The 19,737-nt window shown below is 48.1% G+C and overlaps 1 protein-coding gene across 2 annotated transcripts in view; it reads right to left on the reverse strand.

Moving 5' to 3' along the window:
• Nucleotides 1–10,830: 10,830 nt before the first annotated feature.
• The window catches only part of ZCCHC7 (zinc finger CCHC-type containing 7), a 115,788-nt gene continuing 106,881 nt past the window's right edge, over nt 10,831–19,737 (reverse strand). For both annotated transcript variants that reach the window (XM_062018348.1, XM_062018349.1), the window contains 3 exons: nt 17,940–18,035; nt 12,636–12,753; nt 10,831–12,207 (listed from right to left, as the gene is read on the reverse strand). In XM_062018348.1, the coding sequence (XP_061874332.1) occupies nt 11,774–12,207; nt 12,636–12,753; nt 17,940–18,035 (648 nt within the window). In that variant the 3' untranslated portion in view covers nt 10,831–11,773. The remainder of the gene's footprint in view (nt 12,208–12,635; nt 12,754–17,939; nt 18,036–19,737) is intronic.

A 19,737-nucleotide genomic window follows, 5' to 3' on the forward strand; every position in this document is an offset into this window, starting at 1 on the left:
TGGGGCCACTGGGGCATTTCAGCAGGCGCCTCCGTGCTGGCTGCGCCTTGCTGTGCTCTGCATGTGCCCACTCTGTGAGGTGCTGCAGGAGGGAGTCAGTCGGCGGGCAGGCGAGGTTTCGAGATGTCCTTACCTGGGAACCAGAGTAAAACAGCCAGAGTGGCAAAACACCTTGGCTTGTTGGGGGAATGGGAAGGGAGACTGGCGTGCTGTCAGGCCTCTGCAGGAGGAGAGGGGGTGTGAGGAGCTGGAGGGTGCCCCAGCAGCCAGGACGGGCTGCCTCGAGCAGGTTGAGTTAGCCATCACCCGGGACCGTGTGCCACCCTCCCTGGCCACGAGCCCTACCCTTCAGCACAGCGGAGCCGATAACGCGCTGACACTGATGTGTGCCTGCACAAAGCTGCAGCCTCATCTCCGAGACAGGATAAACTGTTTGGCCTTTGGACAAGATTATTTCTGTTTGGAACAGGATTGTTATCACTTAATTGAAAATAATTATCCAATGCAAATTGGCTTCAAGTTGGCAGGCTGAGTTGAGAAGATGGCATGTTTCCAAGCTGTCCTAAGGAGAGCTGCGTGCGATGGCAGAGAGAGAGGCTGGGACTGTCCAGGGGGGTGGGGGAGGACACCAAGGGGGCAAATGTTCCATCTCTAACACCTGCACCCCACAAGGAAAATGGGGGTTCATCCGACCCACCTCGTGCTACCGTACACTGCAACCTTCTGGTTTGCATTTCCAAAGCTTGGACAAGCTTTGAAACTCCTCTGAGAGCAAGGAGCATCAATCCAATGGCGGTCAGCCCAGCCAGCATCACCCTGCTGCTGCCTGTGGCATCAGTCACATGGGTACAAATGAAATGAGATGTAACTTTGACCTGGGGATAGCTCAGAGTTGCTCACCACCATCAATCAGCCCACTGGGCTCTGTAGCATCTGGCACATCATTTGGTGAAGGAGTGCTGGAGAAGGCAATGTTACCTATGCAGCCCCAATGCTGGGAGCATTGTCACTGGAACCAGCTGCTCACAGGACCTCCAGTCAAGTGTAATGGGGAAGGTGCTCTTGAGCCCATACTGCATCCTGGGGGGTCTGCACCTGGGAGTTCCTCACACGAAGGATGCAGCTCTCCTGCAGCTGTCATTTCAGGATATTTGTAGTCCCATCTAAGGGATGGAGACAGTTGGTGCCAGGGAGAGGCTTGGCCACAGCTGAGCTGTGGAAACGTTTGGAGAAGCATGCAGAAAGAGACCTCCTGGTGCTTTGACCCAAGGGGGCACCTCAGTCTTGGCCGGTCTTCTTCCAAACCTGTTCTTGCTTTGCACAAGCAGCCCATCGTTCAAAATATCATCAGGTTCTCGATGATGAACTTTTAAGAAGCAGAGATCCCTTTGTGTCTCTGTGGGACTTCCTTACCCCAGTACCTGCACCACCTGCTGAACTTTTGTGGCCCTTGTGGCCACTCTTGTCTGCAGGCTCCATGGGCCATGGTCAGCCTGAGGAAGGATGTAGATCCTGCCTGGTGGAGCTCACCCTGGGGTCTTGTCCTGTCCTGAGTGAACGTTGGTACATGTCTGATGATGAGCCCTTGGGCTTTTGTTATGACACAGCGATGCTCTCCCAGCCTGGCTACCATGGAGAAGCCACTGGGGCCAGCCAGAGCCTGTGGAAATGCACGGGGCTCCTGGCTGTCTGGGACCATCTGCACCAGTGAGGACAAGCCCTCTGTGGTGGAATGGATCCTGGGACAGAGCCCAGTTCTCCAGCTTCCCCTTCAAAGGGAAATGCAGGATCATCCACCTCACCAGCTTCCTGCTCCCGTGCCCTGTCCTGTTGCTCAGATGCAGCGTCAGCTGAACCCAGCTCACAGCTGCGTGTGTGTAGACCTGCACCCCTGGTCCGTGGGCTCTCTCCATGGTGGTTCTGCCCAGTCTTTTCTCCTTGCCTTTTCCTTTTTTTCTCTATATGAACAGGTTTGGATTAGACAAGACCGTCCTGAATGTACACAACGCCTCTGCCTGTGCACAGATACACAGGAGAATACTGAGATTCCACAACAGTTTTCACGTGATCTGACCAGACTAGTACAAGGTTAATTAAAAACCCCATTGTTTAAATGCATTTTCATCAGAAGAAGTGTAAAAATGCCTCTGCAAGAATCTCTGACAGAACTTTTCAAAGATAGTGTACTTTACATGGCAAAGCACAATTAGACACAGTCAAATATTGTCCTGGTTAAAGACTATCAATTTTCCTTACATTTGTCATGAATTAATTTTTTCTGGCTATATCAACAGTGTTTCTTTTATAAATACAACTGGCTCCTTCACATTGAAAAATTAAATTTGCTTTGATAATGAACTGAGGTGCTAATAATCGTTTTGCAATGCAAAAAAGTGCAATTACCGGCTGCCACGCCACTGCAGTGCCACAGCCAGCTGTAGCTGAAAGCCTGCCTCAGTACCTGTGGACACAGTGAAGACAGTCAGGACTTACTCAGGGTGGCAGAGACAAAACCTGCACTGGATGGAGAGGAGAGCAGTGCCGTGGCCGTGGGGCTGCGGGTGCTCAACTGGTCTCTGCATCTGCCAGTGCCACTAGGCAGGGGCTGGCAGGGCTGTGCCATGTCTCTTGTGAGCTGGACTCTGGTTTGCCATGGCCACCTGTCCAGGGCACACACAAGTTGGGCACTAAAGCCCTTTCTCTCACCTACGTAGAAGACAGAAATGCAGAGGCCCTTAGGTCTCACCAAAGATGAGGAGGGGCGGTATGGTCAGCACACAGCGTCCACTTTAGGTTGCAGTTCCCAGGTTTAGGTGAGGCAGTTTAAAAACATCTTTGAATGTGTGAGTGTGCATTAAAAAAATACAGCTCAGTGTTGTCTTTGTTCTTTTCACAGAATCTCAAGGACTGGAAGGGGCCTTGAGAAATCATCCAGTCCAACCCCCCTGCCAGAGCAGGACCACTTAGAGCAGGGCACACAGGAACTCAGCCAGGTGGGTTTTGAATGTTCCCAGAGAAGGAGACTCCACAACCCATCCGGGCAGCCTGTTCCAGTGCTCCATCACCCCCACAGGGAAGAAATTCTTCCTATTTCTTTGGAACCTCTTAGGTTCCAGCTTGTACCTGTTGCCCCTTGTCCTGTCACTGGACAGAGAACAGCCTGGCTCCATCCTCCTGACACCCACCCTTTATGTATTTGTAAACATTAAATGAGGTCACCCCTCAGTGTTCTCCAAGCTGAAGAGCCCCAGCTCCCTCTCACAATATTCCAGATGTGGTCTCACAGGGGCAGAGTAGAGGGGGAGGAGAACCTCTCTTGACCTACCGCCCACAGCCCTTCTAACACACCCCAGGATGCCATTGGCCTTCTTGGCCACACATTGCTGGCTCATGCTCATCCTGCTGCCCACCAGGACCCCCAGGTCCTTTTCCCTTACACTACTCTCTAACAGTTAATTCCCCAGCCTGTACTGGTACACGGGATTCTTCTTTCCCAGATGTAGGAAAGTAAATCATTAAAGGAAATATTATCAGACAAAATGAAAATCCACGTTGCGTAGAAAGTCCAGCAGGAATTGAGTAGAAACCTCTTAACACACGAGCTGAGAGGGGTAGGAAGAGGATAAAGCTCTCCTTGTTCTCCTTCAGCATGTGCTGAATTTCCCTTACAGTGGAGATTTGAGAGCCAATGTTGTGTCTGAGTCCTAAAGAACAGGGTAAAAATTAATCTTTTTCAGGGTGTAGTGATGAGGAAGCAACACCACTGGAGACAGGCTTTCATGGTGATATCAGTACTCCTGCTTCAGCATTGCTTTAGAAAGTGCACCCACTGACACTTCAGCATCACCTCATCCATGTGGGCAGCTTCCCTCACTCATACTTCATCAGCCTGATGCATTTGTTGCTGTGTTTATTACCTCTTGCAGAACAAGAGGTTCCCTCCCGGAGAACACCTGAGGAGGCTTATGCCACAACACCAAGAAAAGGGACAGGGACTAATACAGACTTTGCATTTCAATTCACTTCTCTGATTATCTTCCAAAACCATGCACACACTGTGAGCTAATTCAGCCACAAGTCCACCAGAAATCTTTCTGTGGGGGCTGGATCGTGCCCTTTGCACACCTGACAGAGAGCAGGTGGCAGGAGCACCCATCAGAGTGGATGAGGAGGAAGAAATTCCTTTACACAAAAAGCAAACCCTATTCTGGGAAGGAGCCTGTCTCTGGTGTGAGCTAGTGACTAGCTAGCAGGAGAGTACAGTCCTGGCTAAAAGCTGCTTGTGCAATAGGGCAGTGCAAACACACCCTCCCTTGCAGATCTGGCCTGTGACTGTCTCTGACCAATGGTTCAGGTAAACTGAACCTTGGACTGGCTTTTGTGCTGGTTTGCTCACAGGGCAAAACCTTGGTGCTCTTGGAAAAGCTGTTCAGTGAAGTGTGGGATGGTGCAAGATCTGTTGGCAAGAGTGGGAATGTCCTGAGGCTTGCTGGTCTGCAAAGTCGCCACAGGCAAGACCTTAGTTGTCAGGGCTGGGTCTGGGGAAGCAAAACGTCAGAGGAGGACAGTTAATTTTGCCCTGCCCTCTGCGGGCACCACAGCTGCAATTACACTCACTGCTTGCTGGGATCAGCTCAACAGCTCATCTGGCGAATCCTGACCCCAACTCTGCTGCCTCTGGAAGAAGAGCAGAGATCTGTGCCCTCATGGGACAAATCCACCACAGCAAATCTGACAGAAAGCAGCCCCAAAGCAGGATGGCTTCCAGGCCTTCTGCCTTACTGTCATGGGATGCAACCACAGCTGTCTCTCACTGCTCCTACGTCTCGGAGCAGCATCTTCCATGCTCCCACCAGTTCCCAGGCAGGTGCCATGGCTGGGCAGCTGCCCTCCCACCGTGCAATGCCACCCCATGAATCCTGCCCATCTGCATGCCACGGCTCCTTCCTCCCTGCCACCTCTGCCAGGATGGACAACACCAACCATGCTGGCAAACACGGGTGCTGGGGCCTGAGCCTGCACTTCCACGCTTGCAGTACGTGGGGTGGGAATGCGTGAGCCTCCTGCTCAGTTGCTCTGGTGCTGGTGGATAAAGCTGGACACAAGGTCCTGTATGCCTGGCAGAGACCAGAGCTGGTACTTCTCTTCCCCACTGAGATCAGGGCTACTGCCTTAACACAAAATGAGGCATTGGTCAGAAGAATTGGCCTTAGGGTTTCCAGAGTGAGGAGGGAACTGTCCTATGAGCTGTGTTTATGATGGCCAAAGCCAGAGAGCTCTGTGCAGCAAGCTGCAGCAAGTGAAAACTCAGTCACACTCTGCATGTGACCCACAGCAAGAGACTGTGTCTTGGCAAAGATTGAAGGACCTAAGCTCCACGTGCTCTGCCAAGCTTGCTGAGCCAGCAGTGAAGGAGATGCACCTCCTTGCCTGGGGGAAGAAGGGTGGTTTTAGAGGTGACAGAGGCCATACCTGTGCTTAGTTCCTGGCTGTGCAGCAGGTCTTGGGTACACGTGTCCAACAAAATGAGTGATCGCTGTTCCATCCTCAGTCCATCAGCCTGTATCTCCTCAGCGCCAGGACACTCCACTCCATCTGCCCCACTGCAGCCTCTGCCTGGGCAGGACTGTGACACGGCTCCACGCTGTAGTGGCCCAGTGTCATGGGGAGCTCAGGAACCAACACTTTGCTGCAGAGACCCCCTGGGGCAAATGCCTTCACCATCTGTCTGACAGCCCAGGTGTCAGCCTGGAGAGCTGCGGTGTCCAAGGCAGAGTGCGTAGCTCTGCTGCTGGAGGAGCAGTGCCAGCCTGGGGGAGAAGCACACCCTGGTCAGACCAGCATGGGCCCCCTGCACCGCTGGAGCAGCACTGTGTGGTGGGGGAAGCCCCAAAGTTTGGCCCTGCCCTCAGCAGGATGCTGCTCATGCCTAGTGATTCCCTGATGATCTGTCTGGAGACCCACATGGTGTTGTGACATGGGAGCAGATCACCTTTCTACAAGGGGTCTCAGACCCTCCTCTGGGGTCGTGCACAAGGGCTGAAGGCCCAGAGGTGCGTGGGGCTGCTCTTGGTGCCTGCACTGCTGGTCACTGCTCCCAGGGCTGTGGTGCAGTGTGGCCGAGTAGCTCAGACATCCTTGGCTAAACGACTTTCCCAGCACATTCAGCAATAGCTCATGCCTGAGAGATTGGTATTTCCAGGCAGACTTTAGAGAAAGAAAGCTTCAAGGAGCAGCCAGCACTCTGTTCTGCTGTGTTTCAAAGACATGTTTAATTCCTTTCCAGGGCGTGCTGCTATGCTGCAGAGATGTTACACCTCAAATCACAGCATTCCTTCCTTCCTCAACCTTTCTGTGTAGTGGCTGCAACAAATGATAGACTGAATACTCTCTTCTCCCCTCTTCACTCCTGGGACACCTGCCCCCATTATCAAACAAGACGCTGACCTTTTGATTCATCCATCTTGTCTCCTCCATAGAGTCTGAGCTGAGCTGTGGCCCTTTATTTATTCACGCAATGTAGGTTTCCTCATGCTGCTTCCCCAGTGCACATCAACTGTGACCTCGAGACACTATCCTCTCCTGGGATAAGCATGTTTTTCAGTCCTAGGCATCTCTGGAGTAAAGACTGACAGTTCTTTAAAGGAGGGTAAAAAAAAGCAGATGGGAGGAATGACAGGCTGAAGTACATTCTGGTTTAATAGGATAAAACGGAGCCTGATGAAAGTGACTCAGTCTGAAAGTCACCTGGTCCAGAACAGGATTTTAATACAGTGCTTTCCTTTAACTAGTGTCTCATGTGGCAGTATTTTTGCTGATGGAAAATGCATCACTCCTTTGCACCATTTTCTTTATCCTGTCCTCAGCTAATGCAAAACTAACTTTGACTGTAAAATTTATCAGCTACTAGACTGAAGCCTTTAGACATTTAGTTTTGAGCAGCACCAGAGACCTGGGAGTGGAGTCCACCACACTGGCACACAGACCAGATGCTTGGTTGTGCTTTTCCAGCAGGTAAGTGGAGAGGACTTCCTGACTGGTTTAAAGCAGAGTTGAATGACCTGGGGGAGAGATTCGCTGAGTGTACACCATGGGACTCTAGGGCTGGTAATGTGTCTGCAAGTGAGGGTCCTGCTGCAGCCTTGGCATGCTGGTGAGAGGCAACACCATGCCAAGGTGTTGCCTCACTGCATCTTGTTGCTGTCATGAGCAAGAAGGCTCCAGCACCCAGTCTGAGGGAAGGATTTGAAGCTGGAGTGGAGGTTGCTGCGAGATATGGAGCACTGAGTTTCAGGTACCTGAGCACTACTTTGGGTTGGGGAGCAGCTGCTGAAGACAGGGCAGTTCCTGCAGCCTGTGGGATGTATGAGCCTTGGTTGAGGTCCCTTCCACCCCCCTGAGATTCTGTGATTCTCCTGCCCTCCATTCCAGCAGTGCAGGACCAGGCTGCTGAGAGACCTCTGAGGAAAGGGACCTCAGCAGCCCACCACTTCAGCTTGTTCAACCATCTCTGTCATCTCTGGCAGATGTTTAACTCTTCCCTGAAACCCAGCAGTAGGACTGCACACTCTTCTCAGACAACCTGTTGCAGTCCTCTGTCATCTTTACCTTTTTGAGGTCTTTTCCCTTACCTGTTTCAGCTACAGCTTTACTTCTGTTCTTTAAGCACACGCTTTGTGTCCTACTCACCCCTGTGCTAAGAACAGTCATTTTCCTTCACACCTTATTTACCCAGCTACTTTTCTCCAGGAAAAAAAAACCAGAACAGGCTCATCCTTTCCTTGCTAGCTGCATTTTCTGGACCCTCTGATTCTTCCCTGATTTCTCTGGTGGGCTTCTACACCTTGCTGTTCAAAGCCTGATATAAGTCAGCATTCAAGCTGGCGTTCTAACCTGCCATGACCAAAGTGGTCTTGTGGTTATTGCTCCAGTTTGTCTGTGTTGCTGCAGTAGTTGGTTTCTTTTACCACAGCTTTGGTGCCTCACGTTCAGCTTGGGGGCTGCACTGCAGTACTGCTCCCTGGTCAGTCAGATCCTGGCCTTCACTTGTGAGGTGAGGAGCAAGTTCCTTCACCCAGCTCCCATCTGCTTCCAAGTCTTGTTGTTTTCTCTTCTTCTCTTGGTCCCAAACACCCTGCTCTCTCTGTGCTCTGTGCTCACTGTCTTGCAACCCGAAGCTACAGACATCAGAGCAAAAGCCACGTTTGATAACTGCAGGCCCAGAATGTTGAAGTACTTGGGGGGAAGCCAGGGATGTTTCTACCACCAATGTGTCATCTGGTGCTTGTAACAGTCACTGGTAGTGACAGGCAGGACTCACCATCTACAGCCAGGCATCCGTGGGCTTCACCCAAGCACTTGTTGAAGTTAGCTGGTCTAAACTTTCCAGCCTTAGCTTCCCAAGACAACACAGTCTTTTCCTCACCAGCACACAACTGATTTTGAAAAATCCCACTGAAGAGTCCAAGTTGAAACATTCTTGACTGATGCCACTGAGCACCTTTAGGACTTCTGTCTGCCTTAACTCCTGCCACAGTGGCCAGACACCTTACTTTTAGAAGAGGACTCAGGAGAAACTGTGACTTACTCCACACCTGACCAGCATGTGACGTTGCACACAGGCAATGAGCTGATCTGTCACTCTTCTTACAGCAGCCTCACCAGCACAGCAATACTGACATTGTTAGGTGTCCTGGTGCTGAGTGATTTCAGCATCTATAATTTTTCTACTGCTAATGTTGCCTCTAATATCGGCTGCAAAATAATGCATCATCACACAGCCATCACCTAATGCCTGCAGGAGAAGTTAATTGCATTTCTTATCTCCTTGCAGGTTCCTTTGAAAATGAGGAAGAGGATGGTGGGCAGCCAGAGTTAGAGACTCAGCAGAAGTCACTGTGGGAAACCTTTCCAGAGCGTGCTATCCCAGTGGCCATGAGAATAATGGTCTTCACCTCTAAGAGTGACTGTCTTACTTCTTCCACAGCACACCACACTGCACCCGAAAAGCACCTCACAGACAGAGAGATGGGTCAGTCATCTTTTCTTAGATGCTATTGCAGCTCACACTTCTCTCCTTGGCCTCTTGCACGTTGTAGAAGAGCTGCTTCTGTTTTGGGGAAGTGAAGCAGAAAACTATCTGCTCCTGAAGTTCTTCAGTAAATGAGAGGCATGGAGGATCTGAAAACTCTCCCACACACGGACCAGTCCTTACCATGCTACTGTACAGTAAAGAGAATGGTGAGGCCACAGTTTCACTGAGGCATTTTTACCTTAAAAAATCCCCTAAACCTACTGGATATTAACTTGAAAGTCAGTGGAGAAGAGTTCTGAGAGGCAAGATTGCCAAAAATCTGCCTAACCACAGGTTACGAGTGTTGTCCATTCCCTATTATTGTATTTCTGTGCTTTGTAGTTATCCCTGGAGCTGTTAACAGCCACTAGGATGCAATTGTCTGAAAGCAGTCACACAGTCACCCTTTAAGAGGGCAGAGATGTCCCATCCCTGCATGCTGTTGATGCACAGCGGGTACAGGCTTATCGCGTGTCCCCAGGCAAGAGCAACTCCTGACATCTCAGCCATTCACCTCTTGCAGGCAGAGAATCTAGTGCCTTTGGGAATCTCCTTCATCCTAACACTTGTGTCCAAGGAAGTTTTAGGGGCCACAAGAGCAAGAACACAGTCTCCTCAGCTCTTTAAAGAACGGTGCAGTTCCCGGAGAAGAGATTTACTCACCTCATGACAGCTGGCCAGACGACCATCTGATGCATCAGAAATGTTTGGATTGACAGTAGTAATCTAATCCTTCTCTACCTACCAGTCTACATGCTGGTTCAACTAAAGGCTACTGGAGGCTTTTGCTCTAACAGAATGAGGTATTGATAAGGAAGGTGCTCCAGTCCCCTGATCATCTTGGTGGCCCTGTGCTGGACTCTCTCTATAAGTTCTCTGTCACTCTTGAGATGCCCAGAACTGGACACAGGACTCCAGATGAGGCCTCACCAGGGCAGAGCAGAGGGGGAGCAGAACCTCCCTTAACCTGCTGCTGCCCACACTCTTCTTAATGCCCCCCAGGATGCCATTGGCTTCTTGGCCACGAGGGCACACTGCTGGCTCATGGTTAGTTTATTGTCAACCAGCACTCCCAGGTCTCTCTCTGCAGAGCTGCTCTCCAGCAGGTCAATCCCTGATGCATGGGGTTTTTCCTCCAATGTCCTGGAGCTGTTTTTTATCGGGGCTAAACGTGATTTCCTTTTTCAGTATCAACACAAAATTTCCAATCAAGCAGTCATTGAAGTTAAGCAAAAATAAATTTCAGTTGCCAATAAAGACACACTAAAGCAAAACTGGGCATTAGGTTCCCAAGTATTATGTAGGCATAGCTCTACTCCAAACACCTCTGAGATGAGTGATGCAGTCACTAAAATACCAGTGTTCTCACTGGCAACCTTGCCAAACAAAAAGTTGACGGATTTAGGGAGAATCAGCATGGAATACTATCGGCAGAATGATTTTTTCCCCCATTTCTCCTCATTTCCCCTCAGATACCCTTGCATTAGCACAGGTTACAAATGCTTTGTAATTTTAAAGCACTACAGTAGCCAAAGGCCCATTTCTCAGTAAGAACTAAGAGAGGACATTCCCCTTTATGAAACTGTGCTGTTAGTTACCATCAGTGGCTTAGCCAAAGGAGTGGTACATCATATAGTAAGTCACGAATCCCTACAGATAATTTCTTTTTCCAAACCAGAACATCTCTTGCCAGAGGTGACGCAGTTCCACAACAGAAAAAAACAGAGAAAGATGCTGGTTTTAATCATGTTTGGTAATACAAGAAATTATAGAACAAACCTACAATTTTAATATCCCCCACGCAAAGTTTTATTTGGCTCGTCCCTCCAATGAAGCATTCATTCTTGCAAAGCTTTAACAACACACTTGTTTAATTCCAGTGTACAAAAATAACTGTCTTTAAAAAAGTTACTAAATTTTAGCACGTCTGGAATCAAATGGTGGTTTTTCCTGTCATATCCTGCTATCTTTTCTCCAGAAACAACTTCCATGTCTAGGGCAACAAGGACATATTTAACTAGAGATGTAAACTCTGTTTTGTTCTCAGCAGCTCTCTCCTGCCCTGCTGACTGGTGGGCAGAGAGAGGGAGTAGAGCTCGTGCTGAGCTCAGCACCGAAAGCTGTGGCACTGAGGGTAACAGACCCACAGCACTGCACTGCAGCACCGCAGGAGACTTGTCATGTCCCAAAGGGCAAGGCAACAACTTCGCAGCACCTTGCAGCAGGGACAGAAGTGAAAAGTGCCCAGCTGCACTGTTGAGAGGACTGAGTGGTTTTATGTCCATGTCCCTGGTTACTGTCTTGCCCCCCCTAAATGAGAGCCTCTCCAGCATCAGCTCCCAAAGCAGATCCCACTCTGGTAGGTGCAGCAATATATCCCCATTGAAGAAAGAAAACCTACCAAATCCCCTTCCCCTGCTACCCTTTCCCCCCAAGCAAAGAAAATAAACTTACAGCCTATTCTGGGACTGTGTACAGCCAGTCCAGGCAAGAGCACTAAGTCCCACCTGTCAGGTGGGCAGCTCGGGACAGAGACAGCACTGCCTTCTGGGAACAGAGGTGGGCTCTGGGGGACTGACTGGGCACATCTGTCTGGGTGCAGGCATGGACTCGAGTGTGCTAAGAGAGGGACGAAAATAAACAGAAGGTCTGAACAGAGCTGGAGCCAATAAATGCTGGTGCCACCTATCTACTTCCTGATCACCAGGACTTCTGTTTGGACTTCTTCCTCCTCTGTTTTATGAGGAATAAATTATCATTCATATCAGGACTAGTGCCCTTTTTCTTTTTCCATTTCTTCCTCCTTTCCTCCTGCACATGTGCAGTCTTACTGCCTGACAATGCCTGGAAAATGGACTTGTGATGTCTTTTGCTGCCCTTCAGTGCTTGCTTTTTACACCCTCTAGGGAAGTCCTCCTCCAAATTCTGGCCAACTTCAGCACCATATCTGTGTTTCTCTTCTCTGTGTTTCTCTGCCCAGGACATCTTCCTCTTTTTGTGATACTCGCCATCTTTGTTATGTTTCCTGTGTTCTTTCCAAGGCTTGCTCTTTTTCTTATGGCTGTCCTCGACATGTTTTTCTTCCTGCCAAGGTGTCTCTGACTGTTCTGGTGTAAGGCCAGCTTCCTGTAGTTCTGTAAAACAAGGCAGTTTATTTCAATACCCACGCAGAAAACTTAAAACTTAACTGCCTGAGCCATCCTAGCTTGCTTTATGTATGTATGAAGTTAATTAGGTAAAAAAACCTCCTTCTGACAGACGTGGGCTTTCCTCTGTCAACAGACTAGAATGCTAGCTTACAGCATTTTTAATGTCAGTGGATTTTTGAGAATGAAAACACCTGACAATGCCCACCTAGTGGCTTTGACACAATAAATTTCCATGACAGACATGGATGAGTAAAGGCACAAATCTCTTACTGCTGTCAGACTACCTGTTCAAATAGCTATAGCCTCTCACAACACGTGAAAATAATCCCACAGTACTTCTAAAAGCAGCAAGCACGGAGGAAAGTATTTCAAAGAACTGCAAGGCAGGAGGGATCTTCCAAAATATACTGTACCTGCAGCCTTTCTTTTTAATCTGCCTGCTCTTTTCTTGATCTCGTATTCATCATCGTAGCAGTAGATGAATGGTAAAGTAGGGAACATGCTCCCATGCATCCGCTTCTCCATGCACTCCTGCAAAACATGTTTCAAGTCACTAGATGTGGCTGAGTTGTGATCTTCCTGGAAGGAAAATGGGTGAGATTCTGCAGGTGCTGGTCTGTCCCTGTGGAGGATGTGGCCGGCAATTATTCAAACACAGATAATTTTATTAGCACCCAATAATTATCCTGTGCACACAGAACACATATTCCATGAGCCAGGCTGCAGTATCTTCACAGCAAACTGAAGGAATCCCGTGTCCTCCCACAGTTACAACACATCTGTAGCACTGATAGAAGCTGAGGACTAGAAGCAGGTGAGCCTTAGGTAAACAGCAGGCAGACTGCAAATGGAGTTGTTGGATGTGGGGAAGAAGGCCATCCCGCCTGCAGATGGGCCAGCTTCCCCCCAGCCTGCTTCTGATGCTTTTCCCTAGCCCTCTGGTCTCCCAGCACAACCACGGGCCTGGTTGCCTCGAAAGACAAACACTGCTGCTTCCAGGGGAGCCTTTTTAACCTGTATCATTTAGGGTGAAAGCATGTGCAGAATGTGGCAGACTGCAAGGGTGGGCTGCGCTGAAGGAAGGAGCGTGCGCCGATCAGGAGCCCAGGGCAGCATCCCCCCACAGCCCACCCCGGCCACAGCTGTGTGCCCAACTGGATGCTCTTTTCTCACAGACACCAACCAGAAGCAGATCCTGCTGGACACTGCTGTGCAAGTGCATCATATTGCAGGGAAGAGGAAGAAGGCCCCAAGCAGTCAGCTGACGTGAGGAAAGGACTAGGTCTTGCATCACATGTGTGTCATGTTATCTCCCAAACATTTGATTCAGGAATGTGGATTTTTTCACCACGGTACACAAAGTTTTGGCAATGTCTTGTTAGACAGGACAGACTAACTGGGATGTTTCCTGTGGCTGTCTTTTTCTCATGGTACCATGTGATACTAACTGATGCTTTCTTCTCCTTGAAAACTGACTGTTACTTGTTGTGCTTTGTGATATTGTCTTTGTCCTTCCTAGACAATGACCAATAGTGAACTCTGGGCCTTGCCATTCTCAATAGACTGTCAGGACCTTTCACTCACCCTGATGACTCCACCATAAGCTGAGCAGCCTTCCTTTGTGGTTTGCTTTTTCTGCCATCACCGCCTCTAGCACCTCTTTTCCCTGTGTGTCCTCCTGCCTCTTCCCCTCTCTTTTTCAGAGGCAGAGTACACCAAAGATGCATTTCAGATGTATTTTGTATTTATCATCTTGTATTTAGCCTTCGCCTGGCTGACATTACATGATGAATCAGGCTGTTCTCTGTGGTGTCCTCCAAAAGGGCTCCATTTGGCTGTGTGATAACTGCCCTGTCGTCACACGCACAGAGGAGCGCAGACGAGCAATGGCAGCTTGTAGCTGGAGCCTACCCCAGTCTGAGGGCTCAGCCTTACCCTGCTGCGAGGTCAGGCTGCAAGGGCCCTAAAAAGGGACAGGCAAGGCCATCCACCACCTGAGGCTGTTCTCAGTAGCTATTCATCTGAGATATGTACAGCCTGGAGAGGACGATTCAACAGCCACCTATCACCCCACCAAGACACCTACTCTCTCACCTGTCCCAGGTTCCCCATCAGCCTCCCTCGGATTTAAGATGACAGAAAAGCATAACAGAGAAATGGCACTCCAAGTACCCGTGTTTCACATGAGTGAAAGTGGCCTTTAGGCAGGGCACAAAGCTAGCTGCCTACCTGGAATACAAGAAAGAATATACTCTCCCTGAACATTGCCTTAGGTTGGCTGTATGTGGGAGTATGCAAAGACACATCCATCTTCCTGTGACTCCTGTGAGATGTCCCACACCAGGTCCCAGGCCTGCTCTGCAGGCATGAGGCCTGCTCATTAGTTTTGTTTTGCTCATGCACTGACAGAGAGGCCTTAGTGAATGAATGCATGTGCCACCCAAATCTTTCCCTCCTCTTTCCATCTTCCCCCCGACCATTCTGTGATTCTGAGAGAACTTGCTGCAGCCTGAATAACGCAGTGGGTTGCCCCTCATTAACTTACCCTCCTTCTTAGCTCTCCTACAGAGATGCCCCTTAAAATGACCACAAAAGACGATGTTTTGAATGTGTGGACTGCTATGAAATTAACTATGATGTGAAGTCTACTAAAGAAAAGAAGATTTCTTGTCCTTATTAAATCTTTAGTTTACATAAACCTACGACTGTGTTAGAAAATAATACAGCAAATTCAGGAAACATAACTACCAGGCGTTGGAACCTTTATATCTCGAGCATTTCCATTTCTACAAACAACAAGAAGTGATCCACGATGACCTCCTTACTGGAATTGCACAGTTAAGTCTCGGATTTAGACAGTTATTTTGCTCTTGCCTCTATTTTTGGGAAGGTCTCTCTAGACTTCTAGCAAAGAAAAGGAGTTTCAGGTGTTGCTCAGCTAGATGAAATGGTAACATGAAAGGAAAGGACTCCAGGGGAATGCACTGATTATCATGTGTCAATACAAAACTAACCCCAGCCTCTTCAGTTAGCTTGTTATTCGTCTGCTTTAGGTGCTCAAAAAAGGCAATAATGCAAGGTTCCTGAGTTACAGAAATGGGAAAATCATTAAGAGATGTTTGTCACCACAAGTAATTTTTACCTTCTTAAAAAGAATTCCACTCAAAAAACCCCACTCCAAGACAAAAAACCTCTCCCCTCACTCACTTTATAGGCAGATCTTTCAAGCTCTGATAGAGCTGCTCATGGCATGAACTCAGGCACTGATAATGACCTCAGTTTTCTTGGCTAGTGAGAGCTGCAAATCTCAGATGCATTTCCTGTCCAGCTGGGTCACTGTAAAATGCACAAGCAGGCTGCCAGTCCAATTTCCTCAGCCATTCCTGGACAGAAGGTTTAGTGACTCAAGGGCAAATACTCAGTTATCGTTACATAATCTGCTGTGTGCCCTGGACATGTTTCTGTGTGCATACAGAAAGACCTGGTATTGCTGCTGCTCTGTGCTGTTACTGACTTCTCTGTTTCCGTTCAGTCCGCTCTCTGGCTATTTCTGCTCCTCATATGCTAATAAAAATATTCTTGCCTTCTTTAACTTTGACAGCCATAAAATCTTGCCCTTGAGTCACTTTACTCCCTTACTGATTTTATACGGTTTCTACCACTTTCTATGCAAGTAATTACTGTCAGCTCCTCCCACAGATTTACAAGTTAGTTTTACATCAGCCTTATTTGTATCCATGTATGGTTGCCTTCCTCAAATAACATTTTTTGACAGTTTAGTAAAATGCCCTTATCCATCATTTGCAACCAGTCTCACTTGTCCAATCCTGTCACTTCCGTTTTTATTGTATATGCTCTTTTCAGCGTCTATATTACTGGCGGGGGCTTTATTCTAGTGTTCCTTAACAGGATCAGTTTCACTGCTGCTTTCAGAGGTTTTATCAGCTCTAGTCCCAAACAGCAGGCAGAACAAGCTAGTTTGCATGGAATTTGCTAGCCTGCATGGGTGAGGTCTCACACTGCTGCTGCATCTGTAGCTGTGCCCTGAGCCAGAGCCAAGGACTTGGACTCTTGCACCTCCACCAAGGCAGTGCCTGTACTCCTAGCATGCTGGGATGACACCAGGCTGCTGGCACATGCTCATCTCTTACCCAGCTTGGACTGTGACAGCTGCTTATTTCTTGCCCCTTCCAGCCTGGCTGTGTGGGCAGCAGCATGTCCTGGATGTATGTGATGGCCTCAAGGCACCACTCCAAGAAGAAAACCTTCTGTCTCCATAGACAGCTTGGCATTAAAAACCTTCTGTTTATCTTTCAGCTCTGTCATGAGAAGATCCCAGTAAACCTGCCCTACCTGTGCCACTGCTCTCCACAGGCATTAACTCTTTAGCCAAAAACAGCAGCAAGCTTTCAAGGACACATCTTCAGTAGCTGTAGGAGTCAACACACAGAGCATGCAGAAGGGAAGGAAGGAATTTGTTGGGAATTTGCTTTCTACAAAACTATAAACATAACCCATTCAATGCATGAGCAACATTCATTTTCTAGAGTAGGTGTGGCTGCTGGGCTTGTTCCATAAAATAAGTGACCTAACATTTGTTTGCTGTTGTTATCTACAGGTAGAGGGCTGCATTTGTCATGACACAGGGCTGAAAATGGTAATAAATATCAGGAAGCAATCCTAGAAGATGCAGCACACTTCTAGTTTTCACTGAAGGCCTTTAAGGCTCATGATGCCCTCCTTCACCAGGCTGTGTACCTTACAGAGGGTTGATGTCAATTCAATTGTTGAATGAAACCAAGAAACTACAAATGAGTATTATCAAAGGTAGGCAGAAACAGAAAACTACGGAATGGGCATTGAAAGTGTTGTGCTGTTGTGGAAAAACTTACATGATGCTCAACGTGGCAGTAAGGCTTCCTTTCATGAGCCATGAGGAAATGAAAGGGAGGGAAAGAGGGAACTGCTGCTCCACCTCGACACACACAAGTCAATGGGGCTGGATGCCATCCACCCCAGGGTGCTGAGGGAGCTATGTTTGTTTAGCCTAGAGAAGTGGAGGCTGAGAAGAGACACGATCACTCTCTACAACTACCTCAAGGGAAGTTGTACTGAGGTAGTTGTCAATCTCTTCTCTCCAGTAACAAATCATAGGACATAAGGAAATGGGTTCAAGTTGTACCAGGGCAGGTTTAGACTGGACATAAGGAAGAACTTTTTCACCAAGAGGGTTGTTAAGCATTGGAATGGGCTGCCCACGGAGGTGGTAGAGTCACCATCCCTGGAGATATTTAAGAGACACATAGCTGAGGTGCTGAGGGACATGGGCTCGTTTAGCGATGGGCTTGGCAGTTAGTGACTGGACTCGATGATCTGTGATTCTAAGGAGGGATGGGGGAAGCAAGGAACCTTTGTTCAGCAACTCTTTTTTCAATGAACATTCTCTCCCAGGCAGACTCATTTTGATTTAAGATTTAAAAACATTTCAATAAACCTGCTAAGGAGAGACAGCAACTTTTCCTGTGTATCTTTAAATTAAATGAGATCACTCTATACATTGGCCTCCCCTCACTGCAGTGCAGCAAAGTCACAAACATTTCATGAGAGTGGCTTTTATTATAGCATTAGCCTGACTCTTACCACTCCTTCTCCAGCCACACACTATGACAGAGACAAATTTCTAACCCAACATTGAGGCAGAGACAGCTGAGACTTACATGTCCAAAATGTCCTCTCTGGGAACAGTTGTAGCAGTATGCTAAAGCAGGGCGCTTGGACAGAGCTTGAGCGGCACTGATTGGTCCTGGCTTTGTCTGAAAGATGGAAATAGGCAAGAATTAGCTCTGGCAGTATTCCCAATGCTGAATTAAAAATAAATTAAAATTACATAAGTATAATTTTATTATGTTTAAATCAATACATTCCTGCTTGCTGTTGGAATATTAAGTTTGAAAAAGAGGCAAGCAGCTCCTATTACTGTAATTTTGCAGAGCAAGGTTTAGACTGAGCATTGCAAATGAGGTGGGAAGAAGCATCCCTTGTATCTATTCCACCTGGCCATGCTATTTCAGCACGGAATACAAGAAAATATGCTGCTGAGTTATCTCTTTCTCCCCTCTTCCTTGTCTCCCAGCCTCCTCCCCCTCTCACAGACGCCCTACTCTCCCTCGGGACAGAGGGCCATCAGATATTGCATCCACCAGCTGGACAGGCACTTTTGTGTGTTGCTGACCTAGTCTTGCTTAAAGCAATATGGCAAAGATCTGATGGAGATATGAGGCCTCCACCTGCTGCATTCCCAAGCCTACATCCTCTTCTGACAGCAGTGCTCAGGAGCAGGCATGCTGCAGGAGAACCTGCCCGTCCTTGCAAGAGGACGGGGGACTGGTTCTGCTGTCAGCAGAGAGGACAAGATGCTACAGTCCATGGCTGCTCCTGAGCCTCACACAGGGCAAAGGAAGGTTTAGCATGCTCCATTGAAATCAGGAGACCAGGTAGCTCTTTTCCACATTTAGCCCCACTAAGTGGAACACGTGAACATACTGTCTATCTCTTTACTTTTCACATGTGCAAGCACATTCATCCCCTGGAGAAGGCAGCTTCTAAGGAATCTGTGCCTAGGCATGGGTGTGTACAAGGGGTCTCTGAAGTCTGGATAAATAGCAGCAGGGCAAAAGTGTGACATTATTACTTTAGGCATTGCATGCATTTCCTTCTCTCTGGCACTAGAGGAGCAGAGAAGAGCTGCCTAGGTTTCAAAGAAATTAGCAAAGCTCATTACAGGAATTGCTTTTGTTAATTTAAATCTGTATCACCAGACTCTTTCCCTGTTAGGACTGCTGTGTTCTCCTGCATAGCCTCCAGAAGAGTGACAGCAATGCTTGCAAAAGAAGCAGAAACAGCAGAAATCCTCCAATGCCATTTTTTATGAATCTGATCACACTTGCAGGGTCATTTTGTTTTGAACCTATTCAGCCCTGGGTTTAAACGTATGTTTCAGACCCGTGTTCCTCGGTTCACATTCACTCACCAGGAGGAGGCTAAAGGAAGACTAAGAAGAGTGACACATCCAACAGTGATTTGTGACAAAAGGTGGAGAAAGAAGGAAAGGAAAAAACCCACCACCTATGAAGTAATTTGTGTATTTCTCAATCAAGCCTTACAGGGAGAGCTCTCTGGCTAACAGTAGTCTCTGAGTGACTTACTAAGCTGGCTTAGTTTTTCAGGTATTCTTTTATCACAAATGCACAGAACAGGCAGGGAAAAAAAAGTGAAACAACCAAACAAAATACAAACATTTGTGTAATCCCCTTGAGGAAAAATCTGTGGATTTAATTAATTGGATCAATCACCTGTACTCTAGCCAGTTTTCAGCATGAGGAGTGGCCTCAGAAATCACCTCTACTTTGGACAGGGCTCCTTAAAAGCGGAAATAAACCCTGTGAGTTATACCTTCCTCTGCCTTCCCACCATGCAGAATTTTACCGATATTAAATCTGTTTTCCAAGCTGATGT

Source organism: Colius striatus, chromosome Z (assembly GCF_028858725.1).
Source record: "Colius striatus isolate bColStr4 chromosome Z, bColStr4.1.hap1, whole genome shotgun sequence".
Classification (NCBI taxonomy): domain Eukaryota; kingdom Metazoa; phylum Chordata; class Aves; order Coliiformes; family Coliidae; genus Colius; species Colius striatus.